The following is a 20,048-nucleotide window of genomic DNA, read 5'->3' on the forward strand; positions in this document are numbered from 1 at the left end:
CAGCACAGCTCCGTACACCACTGGGGCAGCCAGCACAGCTCCATACACCACCAGGGCGGCCAGCACATCTCCGTACACCACTGGGGCGGCCAGCACAGCTCCGTACACCACCGGGGCGGCCAAGATAGCTGCATACACCACCAGGGCGGCCAGTACATCTCCGTACACAAACGGGGCGGCCAGCACAGCTCCATACACCACCGGGGCAGCCAGCACATCTCCGTACGCCACTGGGGCGGCCAGCACAGCTCCGTACACCACCGGGGTGGCCAGCACAGCTCCGTACACTACCGGGGCAGCCAGCACAGCTCCGTACACTACCGGGGCAGCCAGCACAGCTCCGTACACCACCGGGGCAGCCAGCACAGCTCCCTACACCACCAGGGCAGCCAGCACAGCTCCGTACACCACCGGGGCGGCCAGCACATCTCCGTACACAAACGGGGTGGCCAGCACAGCTCCATACACCACTAGGGCGGCCAGCACAGCTCCGTACACCACTGGGGCGGCCAGCACAGCTCCGTACACCACCGGGGCGGCCAGCACAGCTCCGTACACTACCGGGGCAGCCAGCACAGCTCCGTACACCACCGGGGCAGCCAGCACAGCTCCATACACCACCGGGGCGGCAAGCACATCTCCGTACACCACCGGGGCAGCCAGCACAGCTCCGTACACCACTGGGGCAGCCAGCACAGCTCCGTAGACCACTGGGGCAGCCAGCACAGCTCCGTACACTACCGGGGCAGCCAGCACAGCTCCCTACACCACCAGGGCGGCCAAGATAGCTGCATACACCACCAGGGCGGCCAGTACATCTCCGTACACAAACGGGGCGGCCAGCACAGCTCCATACACCACCAGGGCGGCCAGCACAGCTCCGTACGCCACTGGGGCGGCCAGCACAGCTCCGTACACCACCGTGGCGGCCAGCACAGCTCCGTACACTACCGGGGCAGCCAGCACAGCTCCGTACACCACCGGGGCAGCCAGCACAGCTCCATACACCACCAGGGCAGCCAGCACAGCTCCGTACACCACCGGGGCGGCTAGCACATCTCCGTACACCACCAGGGCAGCCAGCACATCTCCGTACACCACCAGGGCAGCCAGCACATCTCCGTACACCACCAGGGCATCCAGCACAGCTCTGTACACCACCAGGGCGGCCAGCACAGCTCCGTACAACACCAGGGCGGCCAGCACAGCTCCGTACACCACCAGGGCGGCCAGCACAGCTCCGTACACTACCAGGGCAGCCAGCACAGCTCCGTACACCACCAGGGTGGCCAGCACAGCTCCGTACACTACCAGGGCGGCCAGCACAGCTCCGTACACCACATGGGCAGCCAGCACAGCTCTGTACACCACCAGGGCAGCCAGTAAAGCTTCGTATACACCACTTCGTGGCCTTTTTTGGCTAATGCAGCACTGCTTGAGAATGGCCACTTCCCAGTATACAGTCATGAGACCTGCTAACAGCTGATGGGTGGGGGGCGCAGGGTGTCTGATCTGATATAGATACTCTGAGAAAAGGTCATTAATCATGAAGTCCTGGAACCCCCATTATTAGCCTGTGCACAGACTGAGCCGCGCAGTTATAGGGATTGCTTTGCTTTTATGTAATAGTCAGGAAACCGTTTGGAGGAGTTCATTGTTGCACAGAAACCTCTGGGATTTTCCACCGTACACACCACCAGACTATGGAGGGGGACATTTTGTGGGTGGGTGGTCTCCAGCTATTGTATATGAAGCAGAAAACCTTCATGGCTCTGGATATGAAGGACGTTCCTAAATTTCTCTGACACATTTGCTGATGAATTAGATTGCACATTCGGTTGTCTTGGCTTTAAAAACATGAATGAATTTTTCTCCTCTTTGCTCAGATCTTTAATTTTTCTCTTGAAAATGACGGAGCGATCTTTAACAATTGCCCTGCAAGAAGAAACACAAAGCAAATATTCAGAGGCGAAACATCCTCAGGTATATAACAGTAATGTGAGACGAAAAATTAGGAGAATAATGTGTGAACGATGGCGGTGACCTAACGGCGAGGTGTCAGGGGCGGGAGGGTCACAAGTCTACAGGTATAAAGGTACCGTCACACTAAGCGACGCTCCAGTGATCCCAACAGCAACCTGACCTGGCAGGGATCGCTGGAGCGTGGCTACATGGGTTGCTGGTGAGCTGTCACACAGGCAGATCTCACCTCATCTCTCACCAGCAACCAGATCTCATCTCTCACCAGCAACCAGTGACCAGCCCCCAGCCAGCAGCGACGCGTGGAAGCGATGCTGCGCTTGGTAACTAAGGTAAATATCGGGTAACAAACCCGATATTTACCTTGGTTACCAGCGCACACTGCTTAGTGCTGGCTCCCTGCACTCCTAGCCAGAATACACATCGGGTTAATTACCTGATGTGTAGTCTGGCTATGTGTGCAGGGAACAGGGAGCCGGCACTGACAGCGTGAGAGCGGCGGACGCTGGTAACGAAGGTAAATATCGGGTAACCAAGGACAGGGCTTCTTGGTTACCCTATATTTACATTGGTTACCAGCGTCCGCAGAAGCCGGCTCACTGCACATTCAGTTGTTACTCTGTCACACACAGCGATGTGCGCTTCACAGCGGGAGAGCAACAACTAAAAAATGGTCCAGGACATTCAGCAACAACCGCGCGACCTCACAGCAGGGGCCAGGTTGTTGCTGGATGTCACACAGAGCAACATCGCTAGCAGCATCGCTGCTACGTCACAAAAGTTGTGCCTCAGCAGCGATGTTGCTAGCGATGTTGCCTAGTGTGACGTGGCCTTAATAGTGAGAGACAAGAAGAGCCAACAATGGAGATACAAACACCTAGGTCAAAGGAAACCTGGAGACAGCAAGTAAGGGCTTGTCTCATCAAACATGTAATGGATACACAAGTGGCGGCCCCAAACCCTGCGCAGCCCCAAACCCTGCGCAGCCCTTAAGTAAGCAGCGGCTTCTGCCAGCAGAATATGACCAGCTTCCTTGTAATTCCGGGGTGGATGAGAGTCCCTGAGCTTTGTTGCTCATCCTCCGGGCACTGTAGTATGAAGGCATGTGATATACATGATTATATTATTTTGCTTTTTTTGCTGTTTCCACGCTCAGTTCATGCTCCATTAGAAGTGACTTTCATCTGATGCTGGCAATCTCCGCTCACTGTTCTCAGTCTCTATGGAGAATTCCCTAGTCTAAGTTAGGACTATACTGCGACATAAAAGCAGCCCTGGCACACAAAGCCCCCCAGCCACAAACTAGAAGACCCTCCACCCAAACTGCACTGCAAAATTCAGAAAATATTCCTTCACGAGGCAATGCCGTCACCATTCACTAAAGGGGTCATCTCATGTCTGGAGGTTGCCCCTATTCCTGAATTCAAAGCAGATATTTGCTGAAAGTGAGAGCAGCCGCAGCTCTGCCTTCCTGCACGTCTCAAGGAGGGGACAGTGACACAGCCACTGATTGGCTGCAGGTATCATGTGACACACTCTCACACGGGAGAACGAGTGCAGACACCTCTGGAACGGCACCGGGACTGGAGTTGAGAATAGCTGTTATTGATTTACTGTGCGGATCCCCCCATGTTTCAGGCTGTGCGGATCCCCCCCCATGTATGAGGCTGTGCGGATTCCCCCCATGTATAAGCCTGTCCGGATCTTCCCATGTATGAGCCTATGCAGATCCTCCCATGTATGAGGCTGTGCAGATCCCCCCCCCAACCCCGTGTATGTGGATGTCCAGATCCCTATCCCTGATCTCACATCACCCCGTCTGTTCGGGATGAGGAGACAGAAGGATCCACACAAGCCGCATTCACAGAAGATCGGGGGTCAGTTCTCCAAGATGTCTGGAGCCACCTCCTGCCGAGATCCTTCAGAACTGAGTGCAGCTCTAACCTAGAAGAAGTGCTGCTTTGGTGCTGGTTTTATTTCCGTTTCTCCTCTGCTTCTTGTTAGTCTAGTAATGCTTCTATTTGGGAACGCTTTCTCATCTTGCATCACTCTTTCCACACCTGCCAAAAACTTTTCATTCTCAAGGACATACAGCACTGTGGAAAAGTAATTAGCTATTCCAGAATATGCGAGTTAAGATGTATAATTGCCAAGTGAAGATGCGGTGTCATCCAGGGAATTACTGATGAACCTTTGTACTTGAGTAAACAGTGCAACAATTGATCTATAAGTCATTCCCACCCCTGGGGCCAGATAGGGGCAGGTCATCTGATAGAAGGTAAAACACAATTGCAGGGTTATGGATGATCCTGTGTACAGATCTGACATTGGACGCTGATCTGAACTCACGTGAAGTCTTTTCCTCTCAGATTGCGGAATATCTCGTGCTCCATGTTGTGGCAGGGGATGATGTTGTCGCTCCACTGCAGGCTGTGATCTCTCAGTTCTCCTGGATTAAAGACCCTTCTGCTGGTCCTGATTCTGCTTCCAGGCTCTGATAATACAGACAACCCTGGTATGGGCTATCAAACATAAATACATCTCATAATCTGTAATGATTCTTGTGATTTACTCCTCCATAAAACTCCTAAAACACACAGGAAAAATATAACAAATACATTTCCAGGTATCTCGCACCTGTAGAGCGAGGCCCGGCCTCCGCAGAGACAGCTTAGCTCCTCCATCTTTCATCAATCCTTCTAGTCTGCTCTGCTGGTTACTGGCATGAGGGCCACGTGCCGTCAGCTCTGTTTGGACCAAACAGCGGAGAAATCTCATTTCCTGCCTCATATCCGCAGACTGCACCATCACGACAGGTTCCTCCCGTGAGTCATCATCTGCAAGAGACCATGTGAGAGAAAGCTGTAATTGTATGTCCATGCTCATTGAGCAGCTTCTTCTATCTGTATCTTCCCCTGCAGTGCAGTTTTGCAGCGTGTGCCCCTGCGCCCCAGTGATACACATGAAATAGGGTGGGGAAAGGTTGGAGATTGGTAACCGGGGACTGGCGGTTTTGCAATCAGAGGGAAATTTAGGTTGTTCATAACCCGAATTTGAATGCAAGTTAGAACAAGGACAGAAAACCCCCAAACTAATACCTCATTGCGGAGCTCTCAGGTCATCGCAGTGCCCCGCATGGCTAGCCTCTTCACTATAGGCCTGGACTTTCTATAGTTTACGAGGTGCGGAGACATCCGGGGAATGGGGGAATGGACGAGGCCACAAGTCCTGGATAGTAAAGAGGCCAGTGATGTGGCGCGTGACTCTGGAAAGAGAAGGATCAGACAGCGGCAACAGGGTGGCCGGAAACGTGAGTGATAATACTCAACTCATCTCGTCACTATAGGCCAGGACTTAAGGCTGCATCCAGGCCTCAGAGGTCACGAACTTACAATATGCAGTAACCTCTGAAGACAGGATATGGCTGGAAGTCCTGGCCTATAGCAAAGATCCTGGAGATGCCAAGGGCACAGGCAGAATTAAGAAAAATCGGAAGAAAGGCGGTAAGCAGCAGGAAATAGTGAGCAGCAGGAGGTGGTGAGCAGCGGGGCGGCAGGAGGTGGTGAGCAGCCGGGCGGCAGGAGGTGGTGAGCAGCAGGAGGTGGTGAACAGCAGGGCGGCAGGAGGTGATGCCAAGAAATGCCAAGGGCAAAGGCAGAATTAAGAAAATCGGAAGAAAGGCGGTAAGCAGAAGGAAATGGTGAGCAGCAGGAAATGGTGAGCAGCGGGGCGGCAGGAGGTGGTGTGCAGCAGGAGGTGGGGAGCACTAGGGTATCTGTTTTTTTGAAAATGCAATGTTCGGATCTACAACCTGTAGGAAAGTCAATGGTTTGTAAGTCAGGGACTGTATAAAGAGAAGAGAAGGTGTCAGGTCTCCATGTTCCCACTGCCAGTCTGACGTGGTGCCCTCTTTGTTGGACTTTCTCCTGCACTCTTTTCTCCGCTGCTCCAGTCTCATACATTCTATTCATTTGCACACTGAGAGCTGGAGGACCTCGGCCCCCGCTGTGTACCAGCTCTGCTAGGTAAATAATAGATGTATTTTGGACTTCATGTTACAGGGGGCCGTTAATTACATGAGCAGCAATAAAGCTTGTGAATATCAGTCCAGTGGGACATAACTAAGCTGAATGTAATTAGGAAATAATTGTCATACAAATAGTGATAAATTCACCTGCGTGGACGAGTGCAGGGGCCAACAGAGACCCCCTGTCATAGGGTTTCTTATACAAGTCAAAGTCCATGTGGCGCTCTGCCCACCTCCAGCGGTCCCGGGAGTCCAGCGTGGGCCGCAGGGTGCCCGTGTGCAGAATATTTTCTTTCCAGGCCTGAAATACAAGACATACACAGGTATTTACTGTATCAGCCTGACCTTTCCAAGAGCGAGATTCGGAGCCGACGCCTTACATTAAAAACTAATTAAAAATATACAAGGACCATTTGGCTGTCAACGCTGACCTTTTCCGTTTCATGGGTTTTTAGGAAAATTATTTTTTATTGTTTTCAACGGTGTATGCAGCCATAAATACACACATGTAATACTTTTCCCAATGTGATTCACCCCTTAGACAAAACTAAACGCGACTGAAAACCCCTAATTACACATATCACTGAGGACTGCTGCAGACCGGCATGTCTGCTTGTGTCTGTGCTGTACATCATTCCCCTTATTTTTTTCTTCAACTTTTAAACAGGTTTTACAGTAAAAAGGAAACAATAATACATGTAAAGGAAACATTTCCCAGGTATGCAGTTAGATACATTGTGTAATACACAAATTAGAAGTCAGGTGAAGGGTGGGTAGCTTTACAGCGCACATCGGACTCGGAAAGGGGAAAGAGATCAACACCACATCAATGGGGTCTCAAGATACGTGCTCGTCTCCTCTCGGTCTTGTGTATAATTGGAGTACCCACTGCAGTAAATACCTATTCAGCCTTCAAATCTGGAAAGTGTTTCCAAAATCATCCCATAGAGAACATGTCGTTATGAATCCGTCCATTGTATTGTGGAGCTGGGCCGTCAACCTCTCCATATTTCTAACATCCTTTATCCGAGCATATAGATCTGAGATAGACGGCGGGGCCACCCTCTTCCAGAATAGTGATATTAGACATTTGGCGGCCGTGAGGATATGGATTAGTAGCTTTAATTCAGGTTTGCTTAAAGACGGCGGGAGGGCATTTAGTAAATACACCACCGGGTCCCTACTCACATTTCTACCTACTAATCTACCCACCAGGGACTCCACCTCCTCCCAGAAACCACTGATAGTTGGGCATGTCCAGAATATATGGTATAAGGATCCTCCCCCAAGTCCACATCTCCAACATACATCTGGGTAGGTGCGGTTGAACTTATGCAGAAGCTCTGGAGTGTGATACCATGTCATAAGGACCTTGACTTGATTCTCCTTATAGAGAGTGCTGACTGAGGACCGAAATGTCCTAGTCCATATCACCGACCAGAGTGCTTCCGATAGAGGTCGTCCGACCCAGCCCTCCCATCTCTTCATATATGTGTGCTTCACTGTCTCTGAAGAATTCCCACTTATCAATATGTTGTAAATGGCTGAGATTAAACCCTTGGTCGAAGTGCGCCCCGAGCAGAGGGTCTCAAATGCCGAAGGGTGACTTATCGTCATCTGCCCCCTAATGTCTGAGAAGAAATGTGTTATCTGTTGGTATGAGAAATAGAGGTAGAGAGGTAATTTGTACTAATGTCGTAGGTCTGAGAATGGCTTTAATTTTAGCGTGACTGGGTTAACTATATCACGGAAACAATACAGGCCCGACTTTGCCCACTGCCCCACTACCTCCGGGCTCATGCCCTCCGTCAAGTGTGGAGTAAACAGGAAGGGAGTCAGCAGAGATGACTGCGTTGCCAGTTGGAACTTTATCCTACACTGCCGCCACAGCTCTCTTATGAATGCCATTGGGCCCAAAAAGTCTCTAGAGGGAGTTTCACTAGGGCGACCCCAGATTAGAGAGCTTGGGTGGAAAGGTGCCATCCAGAGCTTCTCAATCTCCGTCCATTTATTATAGGCTGGCAGGGTTGTCCATGAAGCCAGGGTACGCAAATGAGAAGCATCATAATAAAGTATAAGATTCGGGCACGACAGACCCCCTATTGTACGTGGTGCGCACAGGACTGAGTCTGGTATGCGATGCCTCCCCGAGTGCCAGATGAATTGCATAAGCATTGACTGGACTTTTTCAACACCCCCATGGGAACTCGTGTTTCGAACAGATACAGAAATTTTGGGATTATCGACATTTTAATTGTGGCTATTTTACCTAAAAAGGAGATCTGTAGGGATGACCACTTCCTTAGGCTATTTTCAACATCTCGAATCAGGGGTGGGAAATTTGTCTGATATATTGTTTTATAACTGAGGTTTATTTTAACTCCTAAATATCGCAGGGAATCCGAACGCCAGGAGTACTTAAAGTTTTGTTTTAGGGACCGCACTTTAGCTTCTGGAATGTTGATGGGTAATGCCTCCGTTTTATCTGAGTTAAGTTTATATCCCGAGAACCTAGCATACTGGGCTAAGACTGCATGCAGGTTTGGTAGGGAGATGACGGGGTTAGTCAGGGACAGCAAGACATCGTCCGCAAATAGGGCAACCTTGAAGGATTTTTCCCGAACCCTGACCCCCACAATATCTGGATTAAGCCGGATTTGTGCCGCCAGCGGCTCAATGTTAAGAACATATAGGAGAGGGGACAATGGGCATCCCTGCCTAGTTCCATTTCGGATCGGGAGGGATTTTGAATGAGTGTGAGGGAGGCGAATTGTCGCCGCTGGAAACGAGTAAAACCCTCTTAATGCAGAAACAAATGGCCCCGACAGTCCAAAATGGTCCAACACAAAGAACATGAAGTACCAGTCCAGCCTGTCGAAGGCTTTCTCCGCGTCCAAGCTCAAGAGAAGAGCCTCCACTCCTTCCCTGTTTGCCACCTCCACCAAATCCAGGATCCTACGGGTGTTGTCTCCCGCCTGACGGTAGCGAACAAACCCTACTTGGTCTTTATGGACCAAGTGCGGGAGCCAATTATTTAGACGTCCAGCCAAGAGTTTAGTGAATATCTTCAGATCAGAGTTTAAGAGGCTAATCGGGCTGTAGCTCGCACAGTCCATCGGGTCCCTACCTGCTTTGGGAATAATAGTTATATAACAATGTAGAAATGTATTTGGGATGTTTACACCCTCCATAAACAGGTGGAAGAGGTGTGTCAGGTGAGGAGACAGCTCCTCTACAAAGGTCTTATAGTATAGGTAAGTGAACCCATCAGGGCCCGGGGCTTTATGGCCCGGTAGCTCTTTGATAACTTGGTGTATCTCATCTGGCAGTCTTTTCCGATTGAGTTCCTCCAATGCCTCCTGGGATAATTTTGGGAGGTGACAGGTGGTCAGGTAGTCATTCACTATTTTTGCTCTGTCTGGTTGGGACATTGGGAATGGCGGAGGGATAGAATATAAAGATGTGTAATATGCATGAAACAATTGGGCTATTTTTGTGGGGTCATAATGAGGGATACCTGAAGTGTCTTTTACAGCGCAGGGGGCAGTAGTTATCGTTTGGTCTCTAAGCTTTCTGGCTAACATCGTATGCGGTTTGTTCCTGTATTCATAGTATTTCTGGCGGGAGTACAGGAGGAGTTTCTCTATGTGCCCATGCGTAATCTCTTTTAATTTAGATCTCAAGTCTATCACTTTTTTCAGGCGAGTCTTCGAGTGACGGGTACGGAGATGTTCCTCTGCTGAACGTAGATCCTTTTCATATTGGCGATAGAGCTGTTGAGAGTCCTTTTTAAGCTTAGAAGAGAGGGCTATGCACTCCCCCTAACGACTGCCTTGTGGGCTTCCCATATCATCGGGAAGGATGGAAGTGAGTGAGAGTTTTCCATAAAGTAATTCCGTATGGCCTGGTGGAGAGATTCTCGAGAAGAGGAGTTGGTTAATAAAGATTCATTAAGTCTCCAGTGGGTTCGTTTTAGAGGGGCAGTCGTCAGATCCAGAGATATCGATATGCGGGCATGGTCCGACCAGGTGATACTACCAATCCGTGCCTGCTGAAGTGTTCTAATTGTGGGGATATTGCCAAAGAAGTAGTCTATTCGAATATGTGAATTATGTGGGTGTGAGAATGTGGTGTATTGTCTTGCTGTTGGGTTGTCTATTCTCCAGAGGTCATACAATTGGTGTTTGCGGATCAGTCTGCGGAAACCGATAGATAATTGTGATGGTCTATGTTAGCTTGCGGGGTGTGAGGGTGCATGCAATCTATCAGCATTCTCCGAAAACACCATATTAAAGTCCCCCCCTGATGGGAGGCGTGACAGAACGGAGGAAACAAATCTAATCTGATTGGCGTTGGGGGCATAGAGGTTACATAGGATTCGCCGTATCCCATTCAAAGTACCCTGGACAATCAGGAAGCGACCTAAAGAATCCGCCTCCCACTTACTCACTTGAAATGGGCAAGTGTGAGAAATCAATATGGCCACCCCTGCTTTCTTTTTTGTGTTTGTGGCTGAAAAGGATTGGGGAAACCAATGGCGGGCGAAATTAAAAGAACCTTTTTCTGTAAAGTGTATTTCTTGCAGGAACACCACTGCAGCCCTTGATTTCCGCATCTCCTGTAGGACCAGCCTCCTCTTCACATCAGAATTCAGCCCCTTAACATTAAGGCTCATTAACTTAGCCATCCCGTGACCTCCAGATATGCTAGTGTGAAGGCTAGTTTCTGAGACTTTCGTTTAGTGTGCGTGGTAGGCGTTCCCCATGAACCCTTCTGTGATAAAGCGTATACACTTTGGTGAATTGCATACCTGTGGATATTACCAAGACATAAAATAACAAACACAAACATAACTATGTTCAACTATAAAATAGGAATTTTCGATTATGAGATAAGTGTATGGCAGTCAACACTAGCCGTCCACTATCCCAATACCAGAGTCGACTTATATTTACTCAAAATAGAGAGTATCACACCGGATATAACCTGCACTGTAAACTAGAGTGCGAAAAGACTAGTACGACTCTGCCAGTAGGTTGGTGGCAAAACTCCATAAATCAGACACACTAGTCCCAACCTCCCCCCCCCCGGGATTTTCTAACGAGGAGAAATCACAAAGATATAGAGAACTATATAGTTAGACCCATTAGGAGGAAGTAAGTTCTACAGGTAACCGTAAGTTCACAGGAGAGCGCATTCAAGTAGGTTCCTCCACCCTCGAACTCCTGGATCGCCGTTTGCGTGATGTAGTGGCCAACTGCCAGGTCTGAGGAAGTGGCGGCATCTGCTGGCGCATAGTCCAGTCTGGTAAATCTGGAACAGGGAGGTCAAAGGCCCGACAGAAAGACTCAAGATCGTCGGGGATCCGGAGGCCGGCTAGTGTCTCTCCTCGCCGTGCGGTGAGGCTAAACGGGAACCCCCATCTGTAAAGAATGTTGTTGTCCTTCAGGGACGACAGTAGTGGGTGGAGGGCCTTCCGCTGCTGGAGTGTTATCCATGAGAGATCTTGGAATAACTGGATTTTGGTGCCTCGGTACTTGTTTTGGCGGTCGTGCTTTGAACATTATTTCTTTTTAAAGTTGAAAGTCAATGATATGACAGATAATATCTCTTGGGTTCCCTTTCAGATTTTTAGGGCGTAGGGCCTTATGCGCTCTATCCATGAGAATTGGGTTGTCAGGGGGCCGCTGCAGGAGTGAGTTGAATATGGTCTGCAAAATTGTTATAACGTCCTCCTTCGCTTGGGACTCGGGTACGCCCCTGACCCTTATATTATGGCGTCTACCTCTATTTTCCAGATCCTCGATATGACGTTGCAGCTCCCTTATGACGTCTGCTTGAGAGGAGGTTTGGGACTGGAGGTGACGGATGGTTGTTCTAGCTTCATTATGATCGTTCTCCAGCTGGTTTATTCTTTTACAGATGGAAACGACGTCCTGCCGGACCGCCGCTATTTCAGATCTGCAAGCATCTTTAACCTTAGAAATGAGTGTTTGAAAATCTTTCTTGGTAGGGAGCTGTTGGACATGCTCCCACCACCCTGCAGGGAAGCACATAGGCTGCGTGGTAGAAGGGCTGGCCGTTGCCCTCTCCTGGGCCTTCTTTCTGGTGTTATCTACACCCGGAGGATCAGAGGGGGACCCGGGGGGGCTTTTTTGTTGGTCTACAGGACCTGAGCTCTGCAGTCCTAGACCCCTGGTTAATTTGTGGGCTCTTTGGGGCCTGGGGATGAGGGTCTCGTTTTGCAACATTGGTGGTTCCAGTGAAGACAGGGAGTCATTCCCATTCACTGTGGCATTGTCCCATGGGGGCTGGGGGACTCCAGCATTCTGTAAGGCCGCGTATGTGTCCTCCAAAGCCTCCCCGCCACCTCCTATCTGATCCCCTGGTCCCTCAGAGCCACCGCTCCCTAATCCCAGATCCCCTGCACTCCACTCTGTGCCGCCCGCTCCTCTCAGCGTGGTGTCTACGTGGGCTGCAGGACTCCAGCCGACGCCGCGCTCCAGTACTTCCAGGGGGGGAGGGGCGGCATCATCACCGCTGTCTCCGCTTGGCTTCCAGGACTCGCCTCAAGGGAGAACGTTAGTCGCTCACCTAGCCTGGTGGGTCGGGGGTGCTCAGGATCATCCAGCTCACCGCTTTCTTGTTCCTGCTGGGCTTCAGGTGAGTCACCGCACGTCCTCCCCGCCGCCATCTTGACCACGAGGGAGGCCTCCAGCCCGCCGACGTTCAGGGGGTCCCCGCTCCACACTCCTCCTTCCTTCCACATCGCGTGCAGGCGGTCCCCGCGTGGTCTCCTCCACACTCACCACGGCTGCAGTCGGCCGAGGGGGGAGATGATGAGTCACCTCTGCCGTTCATGCATCCTCCTGCTCCTGCTCCCCCGGCAGCTCCCTTGTCAGATAGGAGTCCAGGGTGAGTGATGCTGGGGTCCCACCGTCTTTAGCATTCTTTGGGGGTCTCTTCTTCCCCATTTTGGATCCTCCAAGCTTATTTAAATGTGCTTTTGTAATCCCGGGTGAAGGAGCTCACACTCAGGCGTCCTGCTCCATGGAGTTTCAGACACGCCCCATCATTCCCCTTATTACACATATCACTGAGGACTGCTGCAGACCGACATGTCTGCTTGTGTCTGTACTGTACATCATTCCCCTTATTACACATATCACTGAGAACTGCTGCAGACCGACATGTCTGCTTGTGGCTGTGCCGTACATCATTCCCCTTATTACACACATCACTGAGGACTGCTGCAGACCGGCGTGTCTGCTTGTGGCTGTGCCGTACATCATTCCCCTTATTACACATATCACTGAGGACTGCTGCAGACCGGCGTGTCTGCTTGTGTCTGTACTGTACATCATTCCCCTTATTACACATATCACTGAGAACTGCTGCAGACCGACATGTCTGCTTGTGGCTGTGCCGTACATCATTCCCCTTATTACACACATCACTGAGGACTGCTGCAGACCGGCGTGTCTGCTTGTGGCTGTGCCGTACATCATTCCCCTTATTACACATATCACTGAGGACTGCTGCAGACCGGCGTGTCTGCTTGTGTCTGTACTGTACATCATTCCCCTTATTACACATATCACTGAGAACTGCTGCAGACCGACATGTCTGCTTGTGGCTGTGCCGTACATCATTCCCCTTATTACACACATCACTGAGGACTGCTGCAGACCGGCGTGTCTGCTTGTGGCTGTGCCGTACATCATTCCCCTTATTACACATATCACTGAGGACTGCTGCAGACCGGCGTGTCTGCTTGTGGCTGTGCCGTACATCATTCCCCTTATTACACATATCACTGAGGACTGCTGCAGACCGGCGTGTCTGCTTGTGGCTGTGCCGTACATCATTCCCCTTATTACACATATCACTGAGGACTGCTGCAGACCGGCATGTCTGCTTGTGTCTGTACTGTACATCATTCCCCTTATTACACATATCACTGAGGACTGCTGCAGACCGGCATGTCTGCTTGTGGCTGTGCCGTACATCATTCCCCTTATTACACACATCACTGAGGACTGCTGCAGACCGGCGTGTCTGCTTGTGGCTGTGCCGTACATCATTCCCCTTATTACACATATCACTGAGGACTGCTGCAGACCGGCGTGTCTGCTTGTGGCTGTGCCGTACATCATTCCCCTTATTACACACATCACTGAGGACTGCTGCAGACCGGCATGTCTGCTTGTGGCTGTGCCGTACATCATTCCCCTTATTAGACACATCACTGAGGACTGCTGCAGACCGACATGTCTGCTTGTGTCTGTACTGTACATCATTCCCCTTATTACACATATCACTGAGGACTGCTGCAGACCGGCGTGTCTGCTTGTGTCTGTGCCGTACATCATTCCCCTTATTACACACATCACTGAGGACTGCTGCAGACCGGCGTGTCTGCTTGTGGCTGTGCCGTACATCATTCCCCTTATTACACATATCACTGAGGACTGCTGCAGACCGGCATGTCTGCTTGTGGCTGTGCTGTACATCATTCCCCTTATTACACATATCACTGAGGACTGCTGCAGACCGGCGTGTCTGCTTGTGTCTGTGCCGTACATCATTCCCCTTATTACACACATCACTGAGGACTGCTGCAGACCGGCGTGTCTGCTTGTGGCTGTGCCGTACATCATTCCCCTTATTACACATATCACTGAGGACTGCTGCAGACCGGGGTGTCTGCTTGTGGCTGTGCTGTACATCATTCCCCTTATTACACATATCACTGAGGACTGCTGCAGACCGGCGTGTCTGCTTGTGTCTGTACTGTGCATCATTCCCCTTATTACACACATCACTGAGGACTGCTGCAGACCGGCGTGTCTGCTTGTGGCTGTGCCGTACATCATTCCCCTTATTACACATATCACTGAGGACTGCTGCAGACCGGGGTGTCTGCTTGTGGCTGTGCCGTACATCATTCCCCTTATTACACATATCACTGAGGACTGCTGCAGACCGGCGTGTCTGCTTGTGTCTGTACTGTACATCATTCCCCTTATTACACACATCACTGAGGACTGCTGCAGACCAGCGTGTCTGCTTGTGTCTGTACTGTACATCATTCCCCTTATTACACATATCACTGAGGACTGCTGCAGACCGGCGTGTCTTCTTGTGGCTGTGCCGTACATCATTCCCCTTATTACACATATCACTGAGGACTGCTGCAGACCGGCGTGTCTGCTTGTGTCTGTACTGTACATCATTCCCCTTATTACACATATCACTGAGGACTGCTGCAGACCGGCATGTCTGCTTGTGGCTGTGCTGTACATCATTCCCCTTATTACACATATCACTGAGGACTGCTGCAGACCGGCGTGTCTGCTTGTGGCTGTGCCGTACATCATTCCCCTTATTACACATATCACTGAGGACTGCTGCAGACCGGCATGTCTGCTTGTGGCTGTGCTGTACATCATTCCCCTTATTACACATATCACTGAGGACTGCTGCAGACCGGCGTGTCTGCTTGTGGCTGTGCCGTACATCATTCCCCTTATTACACATATCACTGAGGACTGCTGCAGACCGGCGTGTCTGCTTGTGTCTGTACTGTACATCATTCCCCTTATTACACACATCACTGAGGACTGCTGCAGACCGGCGTGTCTGCTTGTGGCTGTGCCGTACATCATTCCCCTTATTACACATATCACTGAGGACTGCTGCAGACCGGCGTGTCTTCTTGTGGCTGTGCCGTACATCATTCCCCTTATTACACACATCACTGAGGACTGCTGCAGACCGGCGTGTCTGCTTGTGGCTGTGCCGTACATTATTCCCCTTATTACACACATCACTGAGGACTGCTGCAGACCGGCATGTCTGCTTGTGGCTGTGCTGTACATCATTCCCCTTATTACACATATCACTGAGGACTGCTGCAGACCGGCGTGTCTGCTTGTATCTGTGCCGTACATCATTCCCCTTATTACACATATCACTGAGGACTGCTGCAGACCGGCGTGTCTGCTTGTGGCTGTGCCGTACATCATTCCCCTTATTACACATATCACTGAGGACTGCTGCAGACCGGCGTGTCTGCTTGTGGCTGTGCCGTACATCATTCCCCTTATTACACATATCACTGAGGACTGCTGCAGACCGGCGTGTCTGCTTGTGGCTGTGCCGTACATCATTCCCCTTATTACACACATCACTGAGGACTGCTGCAGACCGGCGTGTCTGCTTGTGTCTGTACTGTACATCATTCCCCTTATTACACATATCACTGAGGACTGCTGCAGACCGGCGTGTCTGCTTGTGGCTGTGCCGTACATCATTCCCCTTATTACACATATCACTGAGGACTGCTGCAGACCGGCATGTCTGCTTGTGGCTGTGCCGTACATCATTCCCCTTATTACACATATCACTGAGGACTGCTGCAGACCGGTGTGTCTGCTTGTGGCTGTGCCGTACATCATTCCCCTTATTACACATATCACTGAGGACTGCTGCAGACCGGCGTGTCTGCTTGTGGCTGTGCCGTACATCATTCCCCTTATTACACATATCACTGAGGACTGCTGCAGACCGGCGTGTCTGCTTGTGGCTGTGCCGTACATCATTCCCCTTATTACACATATCACTGAGGACTGCTGCAGACCGGCGTGTCTGCTTGTGGCTGTGCCGTACATCATTCCCCTTATTACACATATCACTGAGGACTGCTGCAGACCGGCATGTCTGCTTGTGGCTGTGCCGTACATCATTCCCCTTATTACACATATCACTGAGGACTGCTGCAGACCGGCGTGTCTGCTTGTGGCTGTGCCGTACATCATTCCCCTTATTACACACATCACTGAGGACTGCTGCAGACCGGCATGTCTGCTTGTGGCTGTGCCGTACATCATTCCCCTTATTACACATATCACTGAGGACTGCTGCAGACCGGCATGTCTGCTTGTGTCTGTGCCGTACATCATTCCCCTTATTACACATATCACTGAGGACTGCTGCAGACCGGCGTGTCTGCTTGTGTCTGTACTGTACATCATTCCCCTTATTACACATATCACTGAGGACTGCTGCAGACCGGCGTGTCTGCTTGTGGCTGTGCCGTACATCATTCCCCTTATTACACACATCACTGAGGACTGCTGCAGACCGGCATGTCTGCTTGTGGGTGTGCCGTACATCATTCCCCTTATTACACATATCACTGAGGACTGCTGCAGACCGGCGTGTCTGCTTGTGGCTGTGCCGTACATCATTCCCCTTATTACACATATCACTGAGGACTGCTGCAGACCGGCGTGTCTGTTTGTGGCTGTGCCGTACATCATTCCCCTTATTACACATATCACTGAGGACTGCTGCAGACCGGCGTGTCTGCTTGTGGCTGTGCCGTACATCATTCCCCTTATTACACATATCACTGAGGACTGCTGCAGACCGGCGTGTCTGCTTGTGTCTGTACTGTACATCATTCCCCTTATTACACATATCACTGAGGACTGCTGCAGACCGGCGTGTCTGCTTGTGTCTGTACTGTACATCATTCCCCTTATTACACATATCACTGAGGACTGCTGCAGACCGGCGTGTCTGCTTGTGGCTGTGCCGTACATCATTCCCCTAATACATTGGAGGACTAATTGACTATTGAGCAGTACGGTACAGGGACAGCAAATATGCGTCAATGCTTGGAGCTGATAACACAGCTCTCCATGTTTCTGTATCCTAAATTCAGGGCCACATATTGGAAAACTTTCTCTCAATGCAGTCAATATAACTATCGGGCATAGGACACATTTACAGGTCAATAATATTGTGACTATTCAATTCTACAGCAGCAGAAACCTCATCAGTCACCTTACGAGACAGTGAAGGTCACACACACTCGATAGAAGAATCTTTGTTAAATAATGATCGATTGGTAACTAATGGTTACGGAGTCGCAGTCAGACACATTTTTGTTCCAACCGTTCCTTTCAATCACCCAAATTAACCCCATATGTTCAATAAAACCGGGTGAAGGATAAAAAATATTTGTGTGAACATGTTCTGGACTGATCTGCATTGTGGTGACGGAGACAATATCACCAGGCAAAAGAGTAACTATGGGGCTCGGGAACAAAATACTGTCATTCTGGGTCCTCGGCCATGAAACGCCCAGATCTCTGTCCCATTCAGGACTTGTGATCCTCAAGAAGCCAGAAACAAAACCCCAGAGGCCGATAACCTCCCAGCACTGATCGGGTAAGGAGCGGCCATCAGTCCGGATCTGCCCAGGAGCGATATCCAACCGCCGGGGAAAGGGCAGGGTCTGGAGGAATCGGGGGAAGGGCAGGGTCTGGAGGAATCGGGGGAAGGGCAGAGTCTGGAGGAATCGGGGGAAGGGCAGAGTCTGGAGGAATCGGGGGAAGGGCAGAGTCTGGAGGAATCGGGGGAAGGGCAGAGTCTGGAGGAATCGGGGGAAGGCAGAGTCTGGAGGAATCGGGGGAAGGGCAGAGTCTGGAGGAATCGGGGGAAGGGCAGGGTCTGGAGGAATCGGGGGCCGCGCTGGGAATATTCAGCCGGGACAGAAACTTCATGGATTTGTCAATGAAAGTTACAGAGGCAAATTATAAGTGCAGCTCAGTGACGACAGAAAGGTCTGAGCAGTAAAGCAGCGAAGGGAAACGCAGAATGTGAAACGGTCACATTCGCATGGAGAACGCACGGATCTCTGATTGTCCAGACACGGCGTCTACTTTCCATCCATACAGACACCACAGCCCGGGGTTGTGACATGCGCTGCACTGCTCAGTGATGTCAGACATTTTATTATGTAATGCACTGGAAAGGAGAAAAAATCCAAAATCATATTTATTTTTATTGTGTGAAAATTTATTTTTTGCATTTATCTGATATTTTTAAAACCTTCATTTCCTTTAACTTGGCGCTGTACTTTATTTTTTAAATCAGATCTTTTTTATTAAACAGTTAGAAATCAATACAGAGAGAATATATCACTTCTCAGATGGCTAATAACTGGATACATGAAATAAGCACGTTGTATGTAAATCAAGTTCTTCCTCTGTATATATAATAATATACATTTATATATATATATATATAACTAGTAAGGTTTTCAAATCGCAGTCATATTGTAGAAAATGAGCCTACAAACCGCGTGGCTCCACAGATAAACAAAAGTTAAATTATGCAATAATGCCTCAGTCTTAGGCTATGTGCGCACGTTGCGTTCTGTCCCTGCAGAAATTTCTGCACCGATCTGAACAGCGCACGTGCGCTTCAAATCGCTGCAGAAAAGTCCCTAGTGAAAAAAAAAAAAAACCCGATTCCATGCGCTCTGACTGCAGCTCCTGCCATAGACAGAGCAGGGGCTGCAGGCAGAGCGCACGGAAGAAGTGACATGTCACTTCTTAGAACGTAGCGCTTCGGGCAGCAGCCGAAGCGCTGCGCTCTAAAACGCCACGTGCGCACGGCCCCTGCACAATCTCCATAGATTATGCAGGGGACGCAGGACGCATGCAGTTACGCTGCGCTACAGATCGCAGCGTAACTGCATGAATTACGCACACGTGCGCACATAGCCTAACAGAAAGCCTCCTCCATCAGCCGTGTTGCCCCACATCATATTTCCATACCCTCCTATCTCTCTCTCTCCGTGCAGTCATCAATCGCACCCTTCCGGCCCCTCCCACAACGTCACTTAAAGTCCACTTCGCCACGGAAAAGACTAGTTTTAGTTTTATTCCCCACACATTTCATTCATTGCAAGCACAACAGTAACCGGTCCAGCATTGCATCCTGCGCCAGTGCACCAGAGGGGAGACCCGGCAACTCCATCCATGGCTGCCAAATTTTGTAAAACTTTCTCAATGTTTTTCTTTTTAAATAAACTCCCCTTTCTAATCTTAAGACATTATTTAATTTGTTTTTAAGCTCTGATAACGTTTTTTGTTGGAGGATCTAACCAATGGTATGCCAGTATCTTCCTTGCTTGGTACAGGATACGGGCTATTGCCAGGGCTGTTGGGGAGTCCGGGTCCAC

General features: G+C 50.2%; 1 protein-coding gene across 3 annotated transcripts in view; it reads right to left on the reverse strand.

Moving 5' to 3' along the window:
- Positions 1 to 1,324: 1,324 nt before the first annotated feature.
- Positions 1,325 to 20,048, reverse strand: part of CFAP92 (cilia and flagella associated protein 92 (putative)) — a 168,868-nt gene continuing 150,144 nt past the window's right edge. Inside the window, exons 13-16 of one of the 3 annotated variants that reach the window (XM_075321247.1) lie at positions 6,155 to 6,308; positions 4,618 to 4,817; positions 4,330 to 4,502; positions 1,325 to 1,935 (exon numbers count right to left, since the gene is read on the reverse strand). In XM_075321247.1, the coding sequence (XP_075177362.1) occupies positions 1,740 to 1,935; positions 4,330 to 4,502; positions 4,618 to 4,817; positions 6,155 to 6,308 (723 nt within the window). In that variant the 3' untranslated portion in view covers positions 1,325 to 1,739. Of the gene's footprint in view, positions 1,936 to 4,329; positions 4,503 to 4,617; positions 4,818 to 6,154; positions 6,309 to 20,048 lie in introns of those variants that run through there. The other 2 variants (XM_075321248.1, XM_075321250.1) reach the window with 2 other exon arrangements.

The sequence above is a fragment of the Anomaloglossus baeobatrachus genome, chromosome 8 (genome assembly GCF_048569485.1).
Source record: "Anomaloglossus baeobatrachus isolate aAnoBae1 chromosome 8, aAnoBae1.hap1, whole genome shotgun sequence".
Classification (NCBI taxonomy): Eukaryota; Metazoa; Chordata; class Amphibia; order Anura; family Aromobatidae; genus Anomaloglossus; species Anomaloglossus baeobatrachus.